Below are 26289 nucleotides of genomic sequence, written 5' to 3'. Positions count from 1 at the left end.
CTTTGAAACATTAGAAAGTTTTATTATGAGAATGAGATGTTTTATAGTTTTGATGTTGAAGAAATACTGTTTGAAGGTTTGATCTTTAATCTGTAGTATTTTTTATAACATTATTATTTTTTTTTGAGGTGGGTACAGCGAACTTTATTGATGGTATTCAAGAGAGAAGGGAGAGCTCCCTAGGCTCCTACTATTATTATGGGGTCTGGGATGGAATTGTGAGGGAGATACTCAGTGTTGGGGGCTGAGTTGGCCCAATACGATCAAATCCGTTCACACCGACCTTCACCATCTTGTCTATGAGATGAGGCTGGCACTGCATGAGAAGATGCGGCTGTTTCTTGAACAGGGAGGAGCAGAGAGCCTTTTTATAACGTTACTTATTAATAATATATAGCAATGCAAATGGGTAGTAAGAAAAGGCCTACTTTATGATTTATTTTGTTGGTTTTAGTTTTGTTATATTTTTCTTTGTGACAAGTTGTGATTAAGTCATTTCTCTGGTCTTATTTCATAAATAATTGGTTTGTTGGTTATACTTAATTTGATTCAAATAATTTTAAGTAAATTATTTATATTCTGGAATATTTTGATTTTAATGATGGATTTTTTTTAAAAAAATCATGTAAACAAAAGTCATATAAATCAGGACAAAAGAAGTATGATATCAAGATTAAGAAGCCATAACTAATTTTACATATTTACTATTCTAACACTAGAATCTTTTTTTTCCCCTGGTTCTCATAATCTATGATGAAGAAATTCAGATGAGATACACACAGAGTATAGTTTAGAAAATAGCAAGTATTTATTGTAGATTAAAGTTGAGTACATTCTCAAGGGAACAAAAGTAGAAAGTGGCCAAAAGGATGATTTAATAGTTTAACCTATTGTTAAAGGGTCAGAGTGAGCAATGGACAAAGTGGTTTTGAGCAACCTGTGTTTTAGGCCAAATTTTTACTTATTTCTAGAACAGATAGTTTTTTCCGAGGGGCTTTTCCTATTCAGGATATTGGCCAGTCTGTTTGGATTGACTGTTGGGAGAAAGGGACTTGGAGCTACTTTTGTCCTCTTTCAGGGTGCCTGGTAGATAGTAATCCTACTAGATTTAGGGCTCCTGGAACAAGGTTTAGATAATTTTCTGGGATTTTCTACAGATTTCTACAGGACCATGGTGAATAGGGTAGCTGATAGGTAGGAAGTAGAGCAGAGTGTATCTGGGGCCCTATTTGGAATTCTGGGCTAGATTTCATGCAATACTAGTGGCAGATCAGGCAGATGGGGACTTGTAGAGAAATGGGTCTGTGAGAGTTAGCAATATTTTTAGGTCAGACTCCCATGGTACCAGGTGGTAGGCAGGCTAGTAGGTGAATGAACGAGTCAGGTGACTTACCTGGAGTTCCAGGTCGTATTCCATGAGGCGCCAGAGCTGGGTGGTGGACGTAGTGATAGGTAGGTAGCCTGGGTGGAGGAATGGGTCTGGGGAACCTAGCTCTCAAATTATTTTTATGTAAATAGTCATCACTATAAACTTTCCTCTTAGGAGTGCTTTTACTTTGTCCCAAAGAATTTGGTGGGCTTTATTTTTTATTTTCATTCATTTATATTTCTTTAAAATATATTTCTTCAAAAATTTTTCTTTATCTTTATTCTTTTAGTTTTAATTAATTGGTTAATTGATTTACTCTACATCCCAACTACAGTTTTCTGTCCTTCTTATCCTCCCAGTTCTTTTCTCCCTACCTCTCTTTGCCCCCAATCCACTCCTCCCTTTTTCTTCAGGAAAGTGGAGGCCTCCCATGGGTGTCAGCTGTCCTTGGGATATCAAGTTTCAGTAAGACTAGGCTATCTTTTCCCACTGAGGCTAGAGGACGAAGCCCAGTAGGGAGAAAGGTTCCTAAAAGCAGGCAACAGAGTCAGAGACAGCTCTTGCTTTTTCTGTCAGGAGTCCCACATGAAGCTATACAACTGTTACATATGTGCATAGGGTCTAGGGTCGGTCCCATGTAGGTTTCTAGGTTGTTGGTTCAGTCTCTGTGAGCACCTGTAGGCCCAGGTTAGTTGATTCTGCCAGTTTTCTGTTGACCTTTATACACTTAGCTCCTATAATCCTTCCTCCCCGTCTTCCACAGGATTCCTCAATTTATTGTTGGCTGTGGGTCTTTGGATATGTTATCATAAGTTTCTGGGTGAAGCCTCTCTGATAATGGTTATGGAAGTTTTGCCTAGTTACAGATGGCTGGCTAAGACTCTGTATCTTCCATAGGAGTTTTGGCTAGGGTCATTCACATAAATCCCTGGGAGTTTCCATTGTCCTACGTTTCTAGCTCATCCCAGAGGTGCCCCCTCCCCCAATTCCAGTTGTCTCTCCCAGCATTCTCTCCCTCTATCCCCCCCCAACACCTAATTCCTTCAGTTCCCATTCCAACCCCAACCCAGTCATGCCCTACCCCCATCTATCCCAGTTGTCTTTCTTATTTCCCCTTCTTATTGACACTCAAGCTTCCCCCATGAGCTTCCCTTGTTACTTAGCTTCTTTGGGTCTGTGGAGTGTAGCATGGTGATATTATATTTTACAGTTATTATCCACTTATAAGTGAGTACATACCACATTGGTCTTCTGGGTTTGGGTTACTCACTCAGGATGATCTTTATTAGTTCTACTCATTTGCCATAAATTTCCTAATGCCATTGTTTTTAATAGCTGAGTAATACTCCATTGTGTAAATGTACCATATTTTCTTTATCCATTCTTTGGTTGAGGGACATCTAGGTTTCCAATTTCTGGCTATTATGAATAAAGCTTCTGTGAACATAGTTGAGCAGGTGTCCTTGTGGTATGGGTGCTCTGTTGGGTATATGCCCAAGAGTGGTATTGCTGGGTCGTGAGGTAGATCTATTCCCAATTTTCTGAGAAACAGCCACATTGATTCCCATGTTTGCACTTCCACCAGCTGTGGAGGAGTGTTCCCCTGTCAGCATGATCTGTACCGTGAGTGTTTGTTTTTAGCAATTCTGGTGGGTCTAAGATAGAATCTCAGAGTCCTTCTGATTTCTATTTCTATGGTGGCTAAGGACACTGATCATTTCTTTATGTGCTTCTTGGCCACTAGAGATGCCTCTGTTGAGAATTCTGTTCAGATCTGTATTGAAATTTTTAAAGGCGTCATTATGTTTGTTGATGTTTAGTTTCTTGAGTTCTTCAGATAGTTTAGATATCAGTACCTGTCAGATGTGAGGTTGCTGAAGATCTTTTCCCAGTCTGTAGGCTGCCATTTTGTTCTTTTGAAGATGTCCTTTTACTTTTCAGTTTCGTGAGATCCCATTTATTAATTGTTAATCTTAGTGCTTGAGCTCTTGGTGTTCTGTTTAGGAAGTTGTGTCCTGTGCCAATACATTGAAGACTATTCTCCATTTTTCTCTTCTATTAGTTTAGCGTGTCTGGTTTTATGTTGAGGTCTTTGATCCACTTGGACTTGAGGTTTGTGCAGGGTGATAGATATGGATCTATTTGCATTCTTCTACATGATGACATCCAGTTGGACCAGCACCATTTGTTGAAGTAGCTCTCGTTTTTTTTTTTTTTTCATTGTATAATTTTGGCTTGCCAAAACTCAAGTGTCCGTAGGATTTACTACAATATCTTCATTTAGATTCTATTGACCAACTTGTTTTTATCCCAGTATCACGTGGTTTAAATACCTGTTGCTGTGCAGTACTGCTGGAAATCAGGGATGGTGATACCTCCAGAAGTTCTTTCATTGTACAGGATTTGTTTTGTAAGATATCCTAGGGGTATTGTTGTTGTTGTTGTTTCTCTGTATGAAGTTTAGTATTTATTGTTCTTTCAAGGTCTGTAAAGAATTGAGTTGGGATTTTTATGATATTACCTTTGGTAAGATGGCCATTTTTACTATGTAAATCCTACTGATCCGTGAGCATGGGAGATCTTTCTATTTTCTGAGATCTTCTTCAATTTCTCTCTTCAAAGACTTGAAGTTCTTGGTGTACAGGACTTTTACTTGCTTGATTAGAGTTACACCAAGATATCATATTATTTGCGGTTATTGTGAAGTATATTGCTTTCCTGATTTTGTTTTCAACATGTTTTTCATTTGTATAAAGGAAGGCCACTGATTTTTTTTTTGTCAGCTGTAGGATTTTGCTGATAGAAATTTGGGAGTCACTTATGTATATTATAATATCTGCAAATAGTAATAGTAATAGTTATAGTAATAATGGTAATAGTAATAGTAATTTCTTCCTTTTTAATTTGAATCCCTTTGATCTCGTTTAGTTGTCTCATTGTTCTAGCTAAAACTTCAGGTACTAAATTGGATAAATGCAAAGAGAAAAGACATCTTTGTCCTGCCCCTGATTTTAGTGGAATTGCTTAAGTTTCTCTCCATTTAATTTGATGTTGCCTATCGTCTTGATGTATATTGCCTTAATTACGTTTAGATGTGTGCCTTGTATACCTGATCTCCCCAAGACTTTTATCATGAAGGAGTGTTGTATTTTGTTAAAGGCTTTTTTAATGAGATGAACGTGTGCGTGTGCGTGTGTGTGTTCTTTTTTGTGTTTGTTTTTATGGTGGCTTACATTGGTGGATTTTCTTATGTTGAACCATCCCTCCATTTCTTGGATGAAGCCTACTTAATCATGGTGGATGGTAATTCTGATGTGTTCTTGGATTCAGTTTACAAGTATTTCATTGAATATTTTTGCATCCATGTTCGTGGGAAATTGGCCTGAAATTCTCTTTGTTTATTGAGTTATCAAGGTGACTGTGGCTTCATAAAATGAATTTGGCAATGTTCCTTCTGTTTTTATTTTGTGAACTAGTTTGAGGAGTACTGGTTTTAGCTATTCTTTGAGAGTCTGGTAGAATCCTGCACCTGGCCATAGGCTTTTTTTGAGGCTTCTATTGACTGCTTCTATTTGCTTAGTGGTTATAGGTCTGCTTAAATTGTGTATCTGATCTAGATTTCACTTTGGTAAGCAGTATCTATCAAGAAAATTGTTCATTTCATTTAGATTTTCCAATTTTGTGGAGTACAGGCTTTGAAGTAAGACTTAATGATTCCTTAGATTTCCCACATAACAATAGCGACTATTGTTATGTTCTCCCTTTCATTGTGCATTTGTTAATTTGGATATATGATTCTCTCTCTGCCTCTTAGTTTGGCGAAGGGTTTGTCTATCTAATTTATTTTCTTAAGAACCAATTTTTTGCTTCATTGATTCTTTGAATTGTTCTCTTTGTTTTTATTTTATTAATTACAGACCTCAGGCTGATTATTTTCTGCCCTCAACTCCTCTTGAATGTGCTTGTTTTTTTGTTTTTTTCTAGAGCTTTCAGTTGTGCTGCTAAGTTGCTAGTATGAGATCTCACTAACTTCCCTCTTAGCATTGCTTTCATTGTGTCCCATAAGTATGGTATATTCTGCATTAATTTTCATTAAATTCTAGACTTCTTTATTTTTGTCTTCACCCAGTAGTCATTCAGTAGAGAGTTCTTCAGTTTCTATGAGTTTGTAGGCTTTTTGTTGTTTCTTTTGTTATTAAAGTCCAGCCTTAATCCATGGTTGTCTGGTATGATACAGGGTGTTATTTCAGTCTTCTTGTATTTGTTGAGACTTGCTTTGTGATCAAGTATTTGGTCAATTTTGGAGAAAGTATCATGAGAAGAAGGCATATTCTTTTGCATTTGGGCGAAATGCTCTGTAGATATCTGTGAGGTCCATTTGAGTCATAATGTCTGTTAGTTGCACTATTTCTCTGTTTAGTTTCTGTCTGGATGACCTGTCTATTGGTGAGAATGGGATGTTGAAGTCTCCCACTGTTAATGTGTAGGGATTGATGTGTGATTTAAGCTTTAGTAACCTTTCTTTTACAAATGTTAGTGCCCTTGCATTTGTGTCAAATTTTATCCAGAGTTGAAACATCCTCTTGGTAATTTTTCTATTGATGTGTATGAAGTGTTCTTCTCCATCTCTTTTGAATTAATTTTGGTTGAACATCTTTTTTTTTTTTAGATATTAGAATGGGTACACCAGCTTGCTTCTTGGGTGTATTTGCTTGGAAAAATATTTTTCTAGCCCTTTATTTGAGGTAATATGATTCTTTGATGTTGAGGTGTATTTCCTGAATGGAGCAGGATGGATCCTGTTTTCACATCCATTCTGTTAGCCTATATCTTTTTATTGGGGAATTGAGTCCATTGATATTGAGAGTTATTAATGACCAATGCTTGATAATTCTTGTTATTTTGATACTGGTCATGATATTGGTGGTGGTGTATGTATATCTGTGTTTGTGCACGCCTCTCTGTGTGTGTGTGTGTGTGTGTGTGTGTGTGTGTGTGTGTGTGTGTGTGTGTGTGTGTGTTTCCCTTTTTTGGTTTGAAATTATTTTCTGTGTTTTCTTGAGGGGTAGTTAACCTCCTTGGGTTGGAATTTTCTTTCTAGTATGTTCTGTAGGATTTGGTTTTTGGCTAGATCCTGTTTTAATTTGATTTTTTTTCTCACAGAATATCTTGGTTTTTTTCCATGTTAGGTGATTCAAGGTTTTGCATTTGTACTGACATCATAGAGTCTGCAAGACATCTGTCCAGGCCCTTCTGGCTTTTTAGAGTCTTTGTTGAAATGTCAGGTGTAATTCTAAAGGTCTGCCTTTATATGGTATTTGGCCTTCCCTCCTAGCAGCTTTTAATAGTCTTTCTTTCTTCTATACATTTAATGTTTTGATTGCTATATGGCTGAAGGATTTTCTTTTCTGGTTCAATCTATTTGGTGTTCTGTAACTTTCTTGTAAATTTATAGATATCTTTCTTTAGATTAGGGAAATTTTGTTCTGTGATTTTATTGAAAATATTTGTTGGGCCTTTGAGCTGGGTTTCATCTCTTTCTTCTGTTCCTATTATTTCTAGGTTTGTCCTTTTCATAGTGTCCCATGTTTTCTGGAAGTTTTATGCTAGGAAGTTTTTAGATTTAACATTTTCTTTGATGATTATGTTGGTGATGCTTGTATATGTCATACCTGTTTTCTTACCTAGATTTTTCTCCCCAGGATTCCTTCTATTTGTCTTTCTTTATTTTTCTATTTTCATTTTCAGCCCTTGAACAATTTTATTCATTTCCTTTACCTGTTTGGTTGTGAATTTTTTGTATTTTTTTAAGGAAATTTATTCATTTCCTCTTTAAGGGCCTCTATTATCTTCATAAGATTGAATTGAAGATGGAAATTTCTTGCTCCTCAGCTGTGTTGGAATATCTAGGGCTTGCCGTCGGATAGCTAAGTTCTGGTGGCGCCATATTGCTCTGACTGCTGTTGGTTACGTTCTCATGCTGGCTTCTAGTAATCTGCCTTTTGGAAGTTATTATAGGTTCAGGGGCTTATTTCTGATTTTTATCTTTGTTAGATGGGTGGTTTTTTGCATGTTTTCCCCCTTGGTTTCTGTTTTCTTTCTGATCTTCTGGCCTGGGTGGCTTGGAGTTCTGATGACCAGTGATTCTTCAAATCTAATAGTGTACTTCTGCTGGCTTTGAGTGTCTGTCTGTCTGTCTGTCTGTCTGTCTCTCTCTCTCTCTCTCTCTGTGTGTGTGTGTGTTTGTGTGTGTATGGTCTGTGTGACTTCTGGTACTTTCGGTGCCAGTATCGCCTCTGAGGTCCTTGGAACCAGTGTGGCCTCCAAGAAAGCATAGGTCTCTTGCAGGAGTTTGAGGCAGAATATGGAGCCCAGGTGATAAGGTATAAGGCTGTTGTCTGTGCTATAATGGGGAGTTGGCAGGCATAAGGGCATAGAGTAGGGTCTTCCCCTAGTACTGTTGTTGCCTCCAGGAAAGCAGCTGGAGTTGTGAGCCTCAAAATGGAGCCCAGGGGATGAGGTGCAGTTCCCTGCTGCTACCTGTGCTGTAAAGAGAGTTGGCAGGCCTTGGGCATAGGGTGGGGTCCTCTCTGGGGTCCCTGTTACTCTTGTGGCCTCCAGGAAAGCAGTAGAGTTATTGTTCAGAAAATGGATCTCATAACTCAGGAGTTAAAATATGCTTTAAAAGTAAATCATTTTCTAAAGAGTTTCTGCAAAGAGCTCTCAGTAGAACTCCAGGTTCTTGTCTTTGATAGTCTCAGAGTATCCCATTCTGGCTTTAGAGTCACTGTCATGCAGTTGAGAATATCTTTGAACTCCTGACACTGCTTTGTCCATCTGCCACATGCTGAGCCACCACACCTGGCTTCGAATTTCTATTTCTATATTGAAAAAGAGGTTGGTGACAGGCTGTTCCTGTTGTCCCGGTTCTGCCATATCATGTGATACTCCCTAAGTAGGGATTTGACTCACTGGTTATATCCTCAACTGCTTAATGAGGAAAGAAAAAAGAAAAAAAAAAGAAAAATTGTAGAAATTAGAAAGGACGCATAAAATCCAAGAAGTAATCACTTACTATGGAATCACATAGAAGGAAGTGGTTTGAGAAGAAGCATAAGAAGTTATATTAGCTTAAGGTAAAGAGAAGACTGAGGCTAGACTGGGCATGAATGGGAACAGGGCTTGAGTGACTGGAGCAATAGTGTGTCTTGTGTTTTTCTTTTCTGACAGTAAAACAGGAGCATACTGTGTCAGGCTAGTTAACCCAATGATAAATTACAACCCATTTCTTGGCTTTTGTGTCTTTTTCTGCATTTTCCGTTTTCTGAAATAAATTATACTTTTTCTTGTTATTGTTTATGCTGCCCATTTCAAAATACAGAGTATTTATAGAAGAAGATGTTTGTGTAGTTATAAAATAACTTCCCGAGGATAAAAAGGAAGATAGTAATAATCTTCTTTGGGGGTGGGGATCATTCCAGGCATAGCACTTTTGTACCTGCAGCTGTACCGGGTCACTGGTGACCAGACCTACCTGCTCCGATCCCTGGATTATGTGAAGAGAACACTCCGAAATTTGAGTGGACGCAGAGTCACTTTCCTTTGTGGAGATGCTGGGCCCCTTGCTGTGGGAGCTGTGATATATCATAAACTCAAAAGTGAATGTGAGTCCCAGGAATGCATCACAAAGTGAGTTTTAAAAGTTGGAAATGTTTCCAAATGTTTTGTTGAAGAATTACTGTGCAAAGATGTTCAACAATTAAAGTATTTTCTAATCTGCAACTGCAAATAGTCTCTGAAAAGTATGTTTGTTTAGTACTGGGATCATGTGTTCTCTTTCTGTATATACATGAGTGTGTCTTAATTTCAGTGGGACTTTAATATTCACTTCAAACAATTTTTGGTTGTCTTCAGTGCATGAAAATAGTTTGAGAGTAACAAATCCTGAGTTTGATCTTTAGCTCCTAGTTGTGGTGATGAGGGAGTGATGGACTGTGAAGGTTTTTGCTGTGGGCAGTCCATATTCTTCTCAAACATGAGAAAGCTGGGTCTATAGGGTATCTGACATGTGTGGACATGTGATGCTGTTGAAGATGGAGTGACTTGGTCTTGCCTAAGCAGCGATCACATCTCAGCTCCGTCTTTACGTACATTTTATATCGCTTTCTTCTAACACTAGACTTTAAAGTATGAACTCTGTTTTCACCCTATGATTTAGAGTATAGAAAGGTTGAAATTTTGGGCTGAAAGAATGAAAAAGGAATAACATTTGAAATGTAAATAAAGAAATATATCCAATAAAAAAATAAAAAAAAGAATCTTTTTCAAAGTTGGAGATTGAATTTAGGACTTCATACACTGTTAACACTGACCTATATTTCCATTCCATATATTTGTGTTCTTAAGTTATTATTGGAAACAGGAATCAGTAGAGAGGTTTTGGTTGTTTTATGAACTTGGGGTTCATAGTTGGGAGATCTTTAGAACTTTTCTGGGGTAATGCTGTATCTTGTTGGTTAGACTTCTACAGATGCATAGAACTATTGTCTGCCAAGAATCAGAGCTTCCTGATGAGCTGCTGTTCGGACGGGCAGGATACCTGTATGCCTTACTGTACCTGAACACAGAAATCGGCCCTGGCACTGTTGGTGAGACAGCTATTAAAGAGGTATTGTGGGCCTACTGGACCTACTGGTACTCAAAAACTATCTCAAAACTATCTGTGAGCATGCAGTTATGTTAATGCCCAGCCTCTGCTTCTAGGTGGGAGTAATTTTTTTAAAAGCATCTCATAAAATGTTTTTTAGAAACAGCTATGTATCTTCTCAAAGATCTTTCTTTAAAAAAAAATCTGTGAACTTTAGTGGCTAGGTTATGTTTCATTGGAACTATGCAGTTCAACTTCAAAACCTCAGAATGGGATGACTGTGATTCGGTGAGCACACTCTTTCAATCTGTACCTATGCCCTCACCCACAGAGCCCCTTAGCCTGCTTGGACAAGGAAAAGAAACCGCTTCCTCTGTCAGGGTTCTGTTTACAAGATGCCCACCTCACGTTTGCTCCCGTCTCGTTCTAAAAGCTTGGCTGACTGGCAGAAGGCCAGATGCCCACGTAAAGCTTACAGCACGTTTCTGAAGTGAGCCTGCCACAGTTGTTCTAGACAGTAGTCCATAGCACAGAAGACCATGTAGCCCCTCCCCAATCAACGAAGCTAGTGTGTGTACTCCGTCTTAGGGATGTAATTGCTGCCTTTTAGGAAAAATGTTATAGCTCTGAAGCAAGTAAGAAGTTTGGAATAGATTTTTAATAGGAAGACTATAGAATTTAGTCAGCTTTTCATACTGTGAACTTCAGTTCCGCAGGTAGACTTAAGTGTTTTTATCCCCGAGTATTATTTCCGGATTTCTCTCTGTCTGAATTTATTGAATAAAATTACTTGTTAGATAATGGCTGGTTAAATTTCTTTATTTCGCAATCCGTGTTCTCCCACACTGTGTTAATTAGAGTAGATGAAGGTGCTGAAGTTGTTTTGATTTACGATGTCTCCTTGCCCCCGTAGGTAGTCACTGCTATTATTGAGTCAGGAAAGAGGCTATCTCGGGAAGAGAGGAAAAGTGAGCGCTGCCCTCTGTTGTATCAGTGGCACAGGAAGCAATATGTTGGAGCAGCCCATGGTATGGCTGGCATCTACTACATGTTAATGCAGGTATGTGATGATTGTCTGCAATAATAAATATAATGGCCATATCACAATAGATTAAGCCAATATGAGTGAGGCATTTAATTCATCATAGAGATGAAATAGGCTGAGTTAAAGGTTCCTACTTTGACTCACAGATAATTAACTTGGCTTTACAGCAGTGAGTTCCTAAGAGTACATTCTGTGTATCTTGTACCAGCATAGTGCTTATCATCCACAGCCTCCTTCTGTTCCCATTCTGCTGATTGAAGTAGGAACTCCTTCACAGAGGTTGTGTGATTTACATGCTTAGGTCGGATTTGTTCTTTAAGAGACACACAATCGTGTGAGCTTTACTTCTTTGCTTTTAAGGTGAAACACATAGAGCACTGTTCAGTAACTGCTGTACTTAGAAACATGCCAGCGCTTACAGACATAGCTAAGTAGTGTGATGGAGCTCACTCGCTCCCTTTACAGAGGCGGCTAAATGGAGTGATGAAGCTAGGGTGAGAGCTGTATGCACATGTCCTCCGTGCCATACCACATGTCCTGTGGTCATGCCATCTCTTGGTTGTCATTTAGAAGGCTGTCACTATAGTCTATATGAAAATATTTCTAATTCATTGAAAATGCAGGTCCATTTTTTTTTATTGTGTCAAGCCAGGAGAGGAAGAGAGGAAGAGAGAGAGAGAAAGAGAGAGAGAGAGAGTGGAAGAGCGGAAGGAAGAGTGAGAGTGAGGAAGAAGAGTGAGACATGCAGGTCCATTTTTGCAATGGCTCTACAAAGACAAAGTTTTCTTACAGATCTTTTCAAAAATAACACATCAAGAACAGAAATTTTCTTCATTCTTTGGAAAAAACCTGGGGAAATATAGGAGATCAAAATGAAAAGATGTAAACTGAAAATAAGTTTACAAAATGCAATGGCTTAACAGGACAGAAAACCACACAGAGATGCCCGAGGAGTAAGAGACCAGGCTGTTTCCCCTGCACAATCATAGGACTGGGGGAACGTAAGTGACGTGCACCACAGTCACTGCACCAGGCATAGATCTGAGTTGAAATGAAGCCAGTGTAGTAGAGGAAGAGGTTCTTTAAACCTCTCTAAGGAGCCTTTGAATGTTAGACTCTTCCTTCCAGTAATTCCTATTAGCTGCAAAAGGAATTGAGACTTGAAAAAACAAAAAACCAAAAACTAAAAACCCATCTGTTTTGAGCAGAGAAAGCCAGGCCTAGAAGAAAGCAAAGGGAGATAAATTCTACATGGCCCGTGGGATCACTATGCTGTGCTGTTATGTTAGTGACACTTCCACTTCTCTCTCACAGTGGGCTATACAGCCTTTACCCCAGAGATGAGGCCGAAATCTCCTTTTAGAGACACTGATTTAATAATTGTTTTTGTTCTTGTGTCACTGGGCTCTCACTCTAGACTCCCCTCTATTCCCAAAGTCTTTGTGATCTATTGGAAACCTCCAGATCAGACACATGCAGAAGGTACCATACATACGTCATTTCAAGTTGTAAAGGGATAACAGGAAGAGAGACCATTTTCATTTTAGGTAGCTATCATACTATTTCTAAAGTCTCTGGAACCTGAAGGCCATGCTACAACAGTAAAAAAAAAAAAAAAAAATCAGAAAAAATAAATTGTTTTCCTTTTTGTGTCTTTAAAGCCAGAAGCAAAAGTGGACCAAGAAACCTTGACAGAAATGGTGAAACCCAGCATCGATTATGTGCGCCACAAAAAATTCAGATCTGGAAATTATCCATCTTCATTAAGCAATGAAACAGATCGATTGGTCCACTGGTGCCACGGTGCTCCAGGAGTCATCCACATGCTCTTACGGGCATACCAGGTTAGTGCTCCTCTCTTATCCTGAGTGTCTGGGTATACCCAGCTTTCATGTTGCTTCTGGAAAGCCCATTCAACTGTTCACTGAAAACTGGCTTTGAATTTTCATCTCTGTGTTAGTGTGAGCAGGGTCCATTGTTGTTTTGCTTTTGTGGATGCCAGGCCAACTGGCCTGTGTGCTTCTGAAGATGTCCTTGCCTCTGCTTCCTTTCTCCATATAGGAGTGCTGAGATGGCAAATGTGCACTGTCACAGCCAGCTTCATATAGATTCTGGCGATCTGAACTCAAGGATTCATGCTCTAACTACTGAGCCATCTCCCCACCTCGCTTTCTACTTTTTATTTAATTATTTATCTGTGCATTTGTATGCATTGTGTGATCATGTATGCTTGTGTTCATACATGTGTCCTTTACCGAGGGCCAGTGGTTAGCCTTGAATAAGTTCCTCTGGAGCCATTCATCTCACCTTTCCTGGATTTTTCATGGCTCTGAGTAGGCTAGACTGGCAGGCTGCTGAGCTCTAGGGATCAGCATTTCTCCCCCTTTCCAGCACCAGGATTACAAGCACATGCCCACACATCTGACTTATTCATTTAAATTATAGGGAGAGAGGGAGGGGGAAAGGAAGAGGGAGACAGACAATAAAATTTACATTACCCCTTTCTTTTCCTTCCTCTAACCCCTCCAATGTATCTCCAGTTTTCTTTCAAACTCATAGCCTCTTTTTCTGTAATTGTTGATATATGTATATATATTCCACAGTATATAAATAACAGTGTGCTCATACTTGACACTACTTGTATGTGTTTTGGGCCTGACCATTTTGTATTGGTTAACACACCTCAGTGCTCTTCTCTGGGGAAGACTATTTCTTCCAGTATTAGCATTCCTTAATTTAAAATCAGGAGCAAGGCTGGGCATTGTGGTGTACTCCTTTAATCTCAATATTCAGGAGCCAGCGGTCAGTGGGTCTCTCTGAATTTAGGCCACTCTAGTCTACACAGTAAGTTCCAGGCCAGCCAGAGTAACACAGAAAGAAAATCGGTCTCAAAACAAACTAAGAAACAAACTATAAAAACACAAAGCAAAAATAAATAAAATCAGGACTGAGACAGAACTGTCCACTATCCCACTTACTACAACATAGTGTTAGAGTCACAGAAGCAGAAAGACACGAAAAGGAAAGTAAAGGTCACAAGTCAGAAAAGAAGTCAAACTATTGCTTTGTGGATCACCTGATCTTATATGTAAAAGATCCTAAAGATCCCACTAGAAAACTTCCAGAAGTGATCAAGATCTCTTTGAGCCAAGTAGTAAGTTACAAAATCACTTTGCAAAAATTAGTAGCCTTTCTATAACAGCAACAAAAGACACATTAAGAAAGAGATTATGGAAATGATACCATTCACAATAGCCTGAAGAAAGAAAAGAAAAAGTAGAAATAAACCTAACTAAGGAGCTAAAGACTTCTAAGTAAAAACTTATGTCTGAAGAAAGAGATTGAGGAAGACATCAGAAGACGGAAAGACCTCTTATACTCACAGATTGTTAGAATAAGTACTGTGAAAAAGACCATCCTACCAAGGCCAATGTATTAGGAAACGAATGTGTGTGAGGGACGGACAGACAGACAGAACATTATACTAGTGTGTAGATCGTTTAGTATATATCTCAGGGGCTCATGCCCCTCAAGGCCTTCACTTAGGGACCCCCTGCCTCAGGTTGCCTGTCCTTGGTGGCTTTCTGAAACTGTAGGAAGAGTTAGCAACTCCTTAACAGGCCTTGCTGCAGCATTGCTTCCTTGTGTTCTTTTTTATTGTTATTGTATTTCTTTTTGCTTCACTCTTATTTACTGTAGAGCTACATAATAGTCTTTAATAATAATCATACCACAGATTCAGTATTTATGCTGGCTTTAAATTACCTCTGTCCAAGAAGTTGACCATTATTGACTCAGCCGAAGGTAAGATGGTTAGATAAAGGCAGAACATAGCCAACTTCATCAAAATAACAAGTGAATAGCCAGTTAACTAGGAAAAAAAACAAGTGTTTACTTATTTCTTAGTGTATACATATAGCTGAATAGATAGGTAGATAAAAAAAATAACAGATAGATGGAAGTTAGATGACATATAATTAAATAGGTAATAGATAGACAGTCAGTCCCAGGTCCAGCATGGCTGTGTAAGCAAAGTGTGACACAGTTCCTGCCCCTGGAACATCACCAGGCCATTGATCCCTAGGTGTGCTGATGGCTGCTGCTGCCCTAAAGCTGATCTGCTGTCTCCTCTATTTTACTTTCAGTCTCTCTTTCTGGGGAATATACTAACCCCTTAACTCAGAGCTAATCTATGATAAATGAAACATGCAGTTCTCAAGAATGAGGAATGTAAGGAGGTAGTCATGAGGCTGTGCAGGATGAGGAACAGGCCTCCTGGTTGGATTGGGAAAGATCTAGACAACACAACCACAGAGGCCATAAAAACCTCCATAGTCCTTTGTAGAAATTGCTCATTCTTAGACTTGGCCTTGAACTTGGAATTGTATGAAGAGATATGTGTACCCTTTGGTCTAATGACTGCTGAATTAATTAGCCAGGGTGAACTTGTGGGCATAAAGGACAGAGAGTTAAAATGATCTCAGGAAGAAAAGGCATGTTTAAGAAAGGAAGGAAAAATTTATAAAAAGAGAAAACAACAACGAGCAAACAATAGACAGGTTTACCTTATAGGAGGAAGACCTGCATATGATCTAGAAACTAATATTAGAAGGAGAGTATGGTTTAATGGAAAAGGACTATGGTGAGTGAATTAGCGTTCATGGAGAGGTTGTCAATTTTGGACATGAGGCCATGGAATTGCTAGGACAAGGAAACAAAGATTAGAGAATTAAAAGATGATATACAAGCATATGAGAAGTTACTACCTCATTCTCATAGCTACTTGAAGGATTAAGAGAGATAAGAGAGAGACAGCTAGCTGCTTTACTCACATAAATTGTAAAGCTGTGTAAGCAATCATTTCAACCTTAATAATGTTGAGATTCTGTTACCTTCCATTCTTACAAGAAAGTAGTTACCAAAGGCTGTGCCCATGAGCTGTGCCCAGCTACCCATGAAGAACAGGCTGTGTAAAAACTAGAAGGAAATGGGCTTCTGTTTTGTGTTTAGTTTCTGTTTTAAGAAAGCAGGGATTATTCAGTGCCTGCCTCACATGTGGCCCATATATATACAGCCACCAAACTAGATAAGATGGATGAAGCAAAGAAGTGCAGGCTGACAGGAACCAGAGGTAGATCTCTCCTGAGAGACACAGCCAGAATACAGCAAATACAGAGGCGAATGCCATCATTAAACCACTGAACTGAGAATGGAACCCCCATTGAAGGAATCACAGAAAGAACTGGAAGAGCTTGAAGGGGCTCGAGACCCCATATGAACAACAATGCCAACCAACCAGAGCTTCCAGGGACTAAGCCACTACCCAAAGACTATACATGGACTGACCCTGGACTCTAACCTCATAGGTAGCAATGAATATCCTAGTAAGAGCACCAGTGGAAGGGGAAGCCCTGGGTCCTGCCAAGACTGAACCCCCAGTGAACGTGATTGTTGGGGGGAGGGCGGTAATGGGGGGAGGATGGGGAGCGGAACACCCATATAGAAGGGGAGGGGGAGGGGTTAGGGGGATGTTGGCCCAAGAATAACAATTGAAATGTAAATAAGAAATACTCAAGTTAATAAAGATGGGAAAAAAGCAGGGGTTGAAACTAATGATCTGGGATTCATACAATTTATATAAATTTAAGGATTTCTTAAACCATTAACAATGGTCAAAACCTTGATGATGTGGCTTTAGTAAATAAAGACTGCATTCGGGCTCTCTGGTAGGGAGAAGGAAAAAGAAAGGAAAAGAAGGAAGAAAGATGAGACCCCTTGGACAAAGAGCATGGGTAATGACATCATGCACCCATTACTGACTGAGTCATTATTGAATCAGCGCTGTTTCCATTCCTCCTTTCTCAGGACCCTCCTCACACTGAGGCTAGACCTCAGCACGATAGGTGTCTTTGGAGGCACTAGCATGTGTGGGGCCTAGTTGCTCTTACAGTTCTTGCTTCCTTCTTGAGCCTCTTGGGCCCTCCTGCTACAGTCTGCCTTTCTCTCCACAGTCTTAGTCTCCTGGTAGGACAACCCAATAAGGCCTGCTTACAGAGTTCAACCACTTTCTAGTTCAACGTCCCACAGATTTCACCATTCCTAAAAACAAACAAACCAAAACAACAACAATAAAACCAAACCAGTGCAGTTAGGTTCTTGACAGCAATATTCCCACAAACCTGGTACCAGCTTCTATGTCAGTTTACTTTTTCTTTTTTTTTTTTCTTTTGAGAGGTAATAGATTACTGGACAAACTGCAACCACAGTTTAAACATGACCAAGTCTTCAGGTTAAGAATGTTGAACTCCGTTTGGTAGAGTTAATGACCATGATTCAGTTTAAACTTCAGTCTCGGCATAGTGTGAATCCTTGCTTTCTTCTCTTGGAGTTGTACCTGGTTTTGTACCAGTTTTCATTTGAATCACTTGGGGAATAGGGTGATTTTGCTTTTCTTTCTTGGTCATGAATCAGTTAATTCTGAAAGTCCTGTGAGAAGACATGGTGAGAAGGCAAGTTAGGAGTATGGTTCATGGTAGTGGAGGACAGGAAAAGTGGAGACCCCACACTAGTTTACTTTCCTGTAGCAATATAAAACTCCATGACCAAGGCAGCGTATACTCACAGAAGTGACAGTTTATTTGGCTTACAGCTCCAGAGAGATAATAGTCTATCATGACAAGGGAACGGGGCATTGAACAGCACTCATGCTGCTTGAAGCAGAACTGGGAGCTCTCTTCTTAAACTGCAAGTAGGAAGCAGAGAGAGAACTAGGAAAGCCATGTGGCTTTTGAAACCTCAAAGTGTACCCCATTGATGTATTTTCTATAGCAGGGCCACATCTCCCAAGTCTCACTGAACTGCACCACCAACTGGAGAATAAATGTTCAGATTCCAGAGCCTATAGGGAGTAATGTTATTCAAATGACCACAGGAAGGAATTCATGCCTGCCATTAAAACTAGCTCACTACCCAGAACTGGTGAGGCCAAGGATCCTAGTACCACCATCTCTCTAAACTTGTATAATATGTAACTACATTGTAAATACTTATCCTTCTATTCACAGGTAAGTATAGCTCTCATATCTCATTAAGAAAAAAAGAAAAAAATCTTTTTGCAGTATTGACCATTATAGAGAGATGCAACTGGTCCAGATTCAGAGAACAACTGTCTATGGTGTTCCCAGAGCAAATGATATATCTGCAGTACAACCCCTACATGTAATGCTCAGAGGACCATGAAGTGATGGTGGAACGATTGCTATGGGATAATTCTTGTATATATGATAGAGAATATGGACCCATGAAATCTCAAGGATATGGACTTTTAAATAAGACATGAAAAATGGCAATACCAGTTGACATCCCATCATGAATGGGGAAATCTCACAAGGACCCACCCTAAACAGGGGAGTTTCAGTTTTCTCCAAGGAGAAGTCTCTAGACAGGTGATCTGATCCAAAGTGGTTAGCCTTAAATACATACATCTGAGCAACACTAAATGGCCCAAACAGATTATATTAAAATTTTTATATGTGTGTTTAACAGTAATAATTATTTAGAAGTCATGAATTTGAGAAGGTGAGGCAGGGTCTGGATTGGATCCAATAGGGCAGCCGTTTTGTGTAACTTGAACTTTCTTGCAGCTTTCAATATCCATTCTTCTATAAATTTAGTGTTTTGACTATCAGATGACATGAGGGGGTTCTTTTATGGTTCTGTCTATTTGGTGTTTCATATGTTTCTTTGACCTTCTTTATTATATTTTATTGTCTTACATTGTTTTGCTACTCACAGTTTTCACAGTCTTCATTCTGGTATTTGTTTATATCTTCTTTGAGTTCCTTGTTCATATGCATTATTGCTGTTTTTAAATTATTTTTTTGTTTATCACCTGAGTTGCTTTTTTTTAGGTTACATCACTATGGGGCTACTGCTTTTATGGTGATAATTTATTCTCTTGGTTCTTTATGTGGTTTGTGCTACTGAAATGGGACCTAGGCATCTGTAGTTGGGTTGTTGGTCGTATTTCTTAAGTGGAAATTCTGCTGTTTCTTTCCTTTGTTGGCTGTGTGTTTGGATCTCTGTTTTCAGTGACCCCCCACCTTGCCAGATTGTTTTCAGCTGAATGGGGTTTAGGGTTTAGTCTGGGAACAATGCAGTGTTGATGTTCAAATCAGGTATCAGAAGTTTCTAAGCCCAGTAACAGACCTTCTAGTTAAAAGTCTCTTAACTCTAGGTAAAAATCTTTAGTGGTCTAGGAGAGTTGCTCTCAGTTCTCAGAAAGCAGTGGTGATGATGTTGGCAGGGAGAGTCTTGGGTCCATATGTGGAAATGGAGGCCGGAGAAGGGGCAGAAGTGAAGCTGAAGGATAAGTGGTTCTCAGGGGATCAACATGGGATTCTAGGGTAATTACCTGGAAAGTGGTGGCCCACAACAGGACACGAGACCTTTGAGTGTGTTGCAGGGAGCAGGCAGATTTAACGGTGAGTGTCTAGGGTCCTTATGTAAAAGAAGGGTGGCCAGATGATGAACTGTGGGGATAGGATTTGGCAGCACAAGTCCCTTACCTGCCTGCATGAGTTGAGTTGGTAGTCCTCTTGAACTTTGTGAGTTTATTGCCTTCATTACACTTTGTAAATGCCTGGCCATTATTTTCCTATAAGGCTTTTATTTTTGAGTTTCTTTTTCTTTTCTGTAATTCAGATTGGATAATTTCTATTTATCTAGCTTTATATTCACCAATGATTTTATTTTGTTATGTCTACTCTATTAGCCAGACTACTTAGTAAATTTTATATTACCCATTGATGTTTCTCTGGGTCTAGAGAGAGTATTTATTCCACTGATCTAACTTGATCTGTATCATGCCCATTGCTGATTTGTTTATAGAAATTTTCTAGTAAGACTCTTGGAATCTCCAATGTATATAACCTGTCAGGTAGGGATAATTTGACTTGATTTTGTGTTTGTATCCATTTAATTTCTCATGTGTTCCAGCTAGTGCATCGAGCGAGCACAATATGGAAAGTCAATGGGGATAGTGGGTGTCACTTTCTCGTTCCTGACTTCAGGGGGATTGACTCAAGCTTTTCTCCATTTAGGATGATGTTGGTTTGAGTTTCTCTTATATAGCTTTTATTATATTGAGGTTTGTTTTCTCTAGTCCTATCTTGTCTAGGACTTTTATCATGGAGTCATGTTGAATTATCAAAGGCTTTTTCTATATTGAGATGATCATGTGATTTTTATTAAGTCGATTTATGTTATCTATAACATTTATTGACTTGCATATATTGAACCATCCTTGCTTTTAAGGATAAAGCCAACTTGGTCATGGTGAATCTTTTTTGATGTGTGTCTGTATTGCAAGTATTTTGTTTTTATTTTGGTGTCTTCTTTAAACTCCTTTTTTTTTTGAAAAAAAATCTATTATTTAAATCTGTTTTCTGTGGCTCATTTAGGTATTTCTTTTTGGCAAACATTTCTATAGCATTGGTGGGTTTCGGAGAGAAAATACTGGAGTGACCTTTCATATTGCTCATAATTTTTCCAATGAGATCTAGTTATGGGGACCTTCCTTGTTAGTTCTGTCTAATATAGACAGAGTAGGTTGGAGCAGAAGAGAGGATGTGGGGGCAATACACGTGCTTGAGGGTTGAAAATGAATTAGGTGGAGTGAAGGCAGTTGAACAGGGTAGACTGGTCGGGTATGCAGGATGTGAGTCCTGATCCAAGCCTTGAGTATAGATAGGGTAGATCTGCTGGATAGAACGGTTACATGTGTTGTACCAAGGGCTTGTGGATTCAGGGGCAGGCAGGGCAGGTCCTGGTGGAATCTTAAAGGTTGGTTGACAGACTAGGTAGGCCTGGACACTGGATGTGGTTACCAGTGCTAGGTCTGGCAGATTAAGGAGGATCTGTGGAGGGGAGACTCACTGAGTTAGACTGTGAGAAGGACCTGGCTGGGTGGAGAGGTTCCTATGTGTGTTTAGCCCCAATGCCATATTCATTTCATAATGTATAGTTTTCTAATCAATGAGGAAGTATTTCTGACTCTTATGCAAAACATTTTGTTAATACTGTTTTGCTTTCTTTCCCTTTCAGGTTTTTAAGGAGGAAAAATACTTGAAAGAGGCCATGGAGTGCAGTGATGTGATTTGGCAGCGAGGTCTGCTCCGGAAAGGCTATGGAATCTGCCATGGAACTGCTGGAAATGGTTATTCCTTTTTGTCCCTTTATCAACTGACACAGGATAAGAAGTATCTCTATCGAGCTTGTAAGGTGAGGACACCTCTATTCACACAGCTTCCAAACTTCCTAGAACAGAGTCTGAAAGCGCAACTCGTCTTCCTTCTTTGAACCTACTCCTCCCAGTCTGTGGGTTAATCTGTTTCTTTGGCACAGCCTTGTCCTTGTCCCTCTGTGTCCCTCTATGACGTGAAGGTAGCAAACGTAAAGGTCACTCTGGATAGCACAAGTCTGGAATCATACTGCCTGGTCAGAATACAGCACTGTGTATAAATATTATTTATTTGCTCGGTTGGTTTTTGAGGAGTCTGAGCTACCACAGAAGGGCCTTGGTTTGCTGTTGCCAAAGATGATCATGAATGTGAACTGATCTTCCTGCTCCACCTCCCAAGTCCTAGGGGGAGCCAGCGGCCAAGTCTGAAGACAGGTTCAGAGCCAGGGAGGATTTTTATTCAGGTGGAACAGGTGCTTGGAAGTATCAGGGTGCAGTTGAACTATCGTGCATTTCTTCTCCAGGTGTCCCTACAGTGTTTTAAGGTAGATGTGACCTACAGAAGAAGAAATAGACAAGGAAAGGTCTCTAGCTCTCAGCCTTCTAGTGGGTTTTGGCAATAGAGTATAGTTCAGAGCCCTGGAATCACTACTGCCCAAACTAGCTTCTTCAATTATTTTTTCCAAGTTTTATTTTTAATGTTTTTAATTATGTGTATCTGTAGGAATGTACACATAAGTGCAAGTGCTCAAAGAGGCCAGAGGAGACAGGTCTCATGACGGATGGCGTTTCAGGTGTTTGTGAACCACCTGATGTGGGTGCTTACAATCAAACTAGGGTCCTCTGGAAGAACACTTAACCACTGAGCCATATCTTGAGCCCTCTTTAATTCTTATAAATTCATTAAAATGTTCTATTCATTGCCTCTTAAGAAATTCTATTCTTTAAAAGAAACGTCTTTTTAGTTTGCAGAGTGGTGTCTAGATTATGGAGCTCACGGATGCCGCATTCCTGACAGGCCTTATTCCCTCTTTGAAGGTAGGAGTGTGAAAAACAAAATAAGACTGTACATTTAAATGCTTGCTCTAGTAAACCTGTCCCTCTGTTTTGAGAACTAGCATTAGGACATTTGGTATCGCTTGAGTAAAACTTCAGAACTAAAACAAAATGATAGCAAGCCTATTGATCTTGCTAGATTTTGGTCCTGCAAATATTTTAGAACTTCTGTGAAATACATATACAGACAAAGCCTAGAAGGCTTACTAGATAGGGGAAGATAGCATGTTTATTCTTCAGCATTTCCTCTGTAATATTGTATGTACACAAAATATTCTCTATGTTCATGGGAAACTTCAAGGCCATTAGTTAAAGTAAAAGTAATTAGGTTTGCTGAGGTTAATAAATATAAAAGAATATACTATAATTAGTATACTATTATAATTGAAGTCCTAGAGATAGCGATATCCTTTTTGTTTGTTTATTTAATTTTTTTGAGATAGAGTCTCTCCATGTAGTCCTGGCTGTCCTGGAACTTGCTATACTGATAAGGCTGGCCTCAAACTCATACAGATCTGCCTGCCTCTGCTTCCCAAGTGCTGCAATTAAAGGTGTGCACCAATGCATTTGGCCTCCCAAATGGTGTGTGTGTGTGTGTGTGTGTGTGTGTGCATGCAGAGCACTTGCCTGTTTTTGCTAACTTATAAACCATGGTGCAAAGACTTTATAGCATTAGGATAAATTGATAATAACTTTAAAAACAATTCTTATCACTATAACCCATAGTAATCTTCAGAAGGAATAAATTATTTATTTCAAGAAGATACATAATAGATTTTATCAATGCTATAAATTGAAAGTCATAATGAAAAATACTTCTCAGAATAAAAGTAGTTGTTTACATCACAAAAAACATATCACTGACATGGTGATCCTTGCCTGTAATCTATTACACTGGTAGCAAAAGTATTAGATCATGAGTATGAGTCTGGCCTAGGCTCTGTGTTGAAGCTGAGGCACAGGAGGACAAGAAGCTCCTACCCCCAGCTGCCCTAATGTTTTTGTCAATTAGTTTCAAAAGCTGTTGTTTAATCAGTGTCCTACTTGGGGGGGGGGAGAGGGAGGGTGGTGTGACATAAGCAAATTGCACTTTCTTAGAAGCTAAAGAAGATATAAAATTGGATGGAGATTGTAAAAGCTCTGAGAGGAAAGTTTCACGTTTGGACATCTAGTGGGCAACGTTCCTAAATTCTGCAGGGCATTTGCTTGCTTTTTTGTTTTAGATCATGGATGCTGCTTATGGTCCTCAAGCCCTCACAGCAGTTAGCTAAGCACTGTAATACTGATCAGCATCCAAGATCTACACTCTCAGATGCTGCAGGATCATCTCAACATTTCATATGCAAGCTAAGCTGAGATAGCTCGGTAGGCAAACTTACTTGTCACACAAGTGTGAGGATCTGAGTTCACACCTCCAGAACCCAGATGTGTAGATGTGTAGCTCAGGTGTATAAACTCAACATTTTTAAGAGGAATTGGGAAGTAAGACAGGAGGAACCTCGGACACTTGCCAGTCAACTACACTGGTATACATTCGGTAGAAAACAATGAAGACCCAGTCCCGAACGAAGAGGAAGGCAAGGTCTGACTCCTGAAGTGGTCTTCCAGGTCTGTACTCACACTGTGGCATGGATATGCCTGAATTCATTCTCTCTCTCTCTCTCTCTCTCTCTCTCTCTCTCTCTCTCTCTCACACACACACACACACACACAGACACACACACACACACACACTCTCACTCTCTCCTGCAAAGAAAAAAATGGTGTAATTGTCTGTTGGGTGCTATTTTTAATGAATCCGTTTTAAATTGATGATGGCATTTTTCCTTATATCCTTACAGTCCCTGGTGGTGGAAGAGATTAAATATTGCTACCTGTTGTTTTATTCACTAACCTGTGTGGTGCACATTTTGTTTCGCAGGTATGGCTGGTGCTGTTCACTTTCTTTCTGACATGTTGGTACCAGAGACAGCACGGTTTCCGGCATTTGAACTTGGCTTTGTGCAGAAGGATTAAAAAGGTGCAAAAAGACAACTAACATACTCGTTGGACCAAAAGCCACCTGACTGATTAGTGCCTGACACAGAACCTACTGTAAACCCTAAAAGAGGAAGACAGAAGGACAGAAACCTTCACAAGCCCCTTTGTTGCAAAGACCCCCAATTAGAGCATGAGCGATAGAAACCTTGTCATAAGCATTCTGTGACAGTGTGTCCATTAAAGGTGTGAAATCTGACTCCTTCATCTCTAGGCTCCTTGTAGTGTGCATGTTTCTTGGTGCTTGTCTATAGGTGAAAATTGAATAACTAGAAAAACCACACTCGTTACATGAACTCCTAGCTGAGCACGTGTGAGTGTTAAAAGGGACAGGCACACATTTTTGTATATAGTACCTAAACTAGGGTGTCATCTCTATCATCAAAGAAATAGTCGTGTGATGTCTATCTTGACCATCAGCTACCAGATGTAGATATCCTGTGAGAATACCGTGTTAGCATTTTCCATGGGCATGCGTGAGAGACAGCTTCCCAAACCAGAAGGAAAGTGGGCAAGTCAGTGTGCACTGCGGAGCTCAGGAAGGCCCAGTTGACACCTCTTCGCTCTTTGTGTCTTGTGGTCAATGTAATTAATGACTAAGCATTAGGAATTCTGAAACGTTTACCCAGATACATATTATTAAAACAGACACCTCCTTGCTGTTTTCAGAATATCTTATTACTATTTAAAACAGAGTAGCTGTAATGTCAGAAAGATCTATCCATGTCCCTTCAAAAATTTATTTCACATTTTGGTAAATTATTATGAATGTGAAATTAATATATTCCTTATTTTTCATCCAGTTTGGGATGATAAAATAAATTCTAGGCTGAATTTATATATGTAAGAGCCAAAATATTTTAAACAAGATAATTATTATCTGGGTGATTTCTAAAATTATTTTTAAGGACATTAATTTTGATTCGCATATGGTTAGAAGTCTTGTCACATAAATTTCAGAGTTTGATTGTTGTACGAGTGGGCTAGATTTTCTAAGCATGTTTTGTTCTGTAAAGGAAATTAATATGTTTCTTGAAGGAAGCCCCTGTCTTGTAAACTCTTCTCAGCATCAGTGTGGAGCTTGTAGGGCCCTGATTTTGGCCAAGGGCCCTTTGAGCAGCAGCAGTGGTAGTGACTCTCCCCAGTATTTTCAATTATATTTGTTTGATAGTTACTAGTATCTTTCTGACCAACATGCTGAGGGAAATATAAAATGCCCATTGAAGAAGTGGAGATCATTTCGTTTACAGATTTTCTTTTAAGATAGGTGGATTGACACCTTCCTGCTTTCCAGTAGGTGACAACACATGTGCATTTCATTGGCAACATTGATTTCCTTCCTTGTATCCACTACACATACCGCTGTGCATCCTGTGAGGCTGCAGTGTCATCCCATGAGGGAAAGGAGAAATGGCATGTGAATCAGGCCACATATGGCCATTTCAGAGTTATACGAGATTGAAATCAAATTTAAGAACATCTCACTTTTGTTTCTTAGGCTTGTATTATGTCAGCAACTGTATTCTAAATGTGTTGGAAAGCTTAAAATATGCACACAAAATACCATTTTGAAATCTTAAGGGAAAAAGTTCATGTTCACAAAGAAGTGTTTGGGGTTCTTTGGTTTTGTTAATAAAAGACAGTTTTGTGGTGATGACTTATGAAGCCTTCATATTTTCTCATTTCTTTTTCAGTTCAACTGTGTTAAAGTGGGTAGTTCTGTGAGTATCCGAAGTGACCAAAGAGTCGCTCCTCATGATTCCAACAAGGAAGCATTTAAGATTGGTGGTGTATGTTGGGCAGCAGTGCTACCACACTCTTTGAGTGTCTTAGTTACTTTTCTGTTGCTGTGACAATCAGGCAGCTATACAAGAAAACATGAAATGTGGGATTCA

General features: G+C 39.3%; 1 protein-coding gene across 3 annotated transcripts in view; it reads left to right on the top strand.

The window, feature by feature from the left end:
* Lancl2 (LanC like glutathione S-transferase 2) overlaps window positions 1–26055 on the top strand; it is a 41050-nt gene extending 14995 nt beyond the window's left edge. For 2 of the 3 annotated variants that reach the window (XM_087658125.1, XM_087658124.1), the window contains exons 3-9: window positions 8851–9058; window positions 9890–10037; window positions 10930–11076; window positions 12723–12905; window positions 21166–21342; window positions 22267–22339; window positions 24279–26055. In XM_087658125.1, the coding sequence (XP_087514251.1) occupies window positions 8851–9058; window positions 9890–10037; window positions 10930–11076; window positions 12723–12905; window positions 21166–21342; window positions 22267–22339; window positions 24279–24373 (1031 nt within the window). In that variant the 3' untranslated portion in view covers window positions 24374–26055. 3 annotated transcript variants of the gene reach the window in all.
* The last annotated feature ends 234 nt before the right edge of the window (window positions 26056–26289 follow it).

Source organism: Rattus norvegicus, chromosome 4, assembly GCF_021556685.1.
Source record: "Rattus norvegicus strain SHRSP/BbbUtx chromosome 4, alternate assembly SHRSP_T2T, whole genome shotgun sequence".
Taxonomy (NCBI): Eukaryota; Metazoa; Chordata; class Mammalia; order Rodentia; family Muridae; genus Rattus; species Rattus norvegicus.
This window is presented reverse-complemented; position numbering and strand designations above follow the sequence as displayed.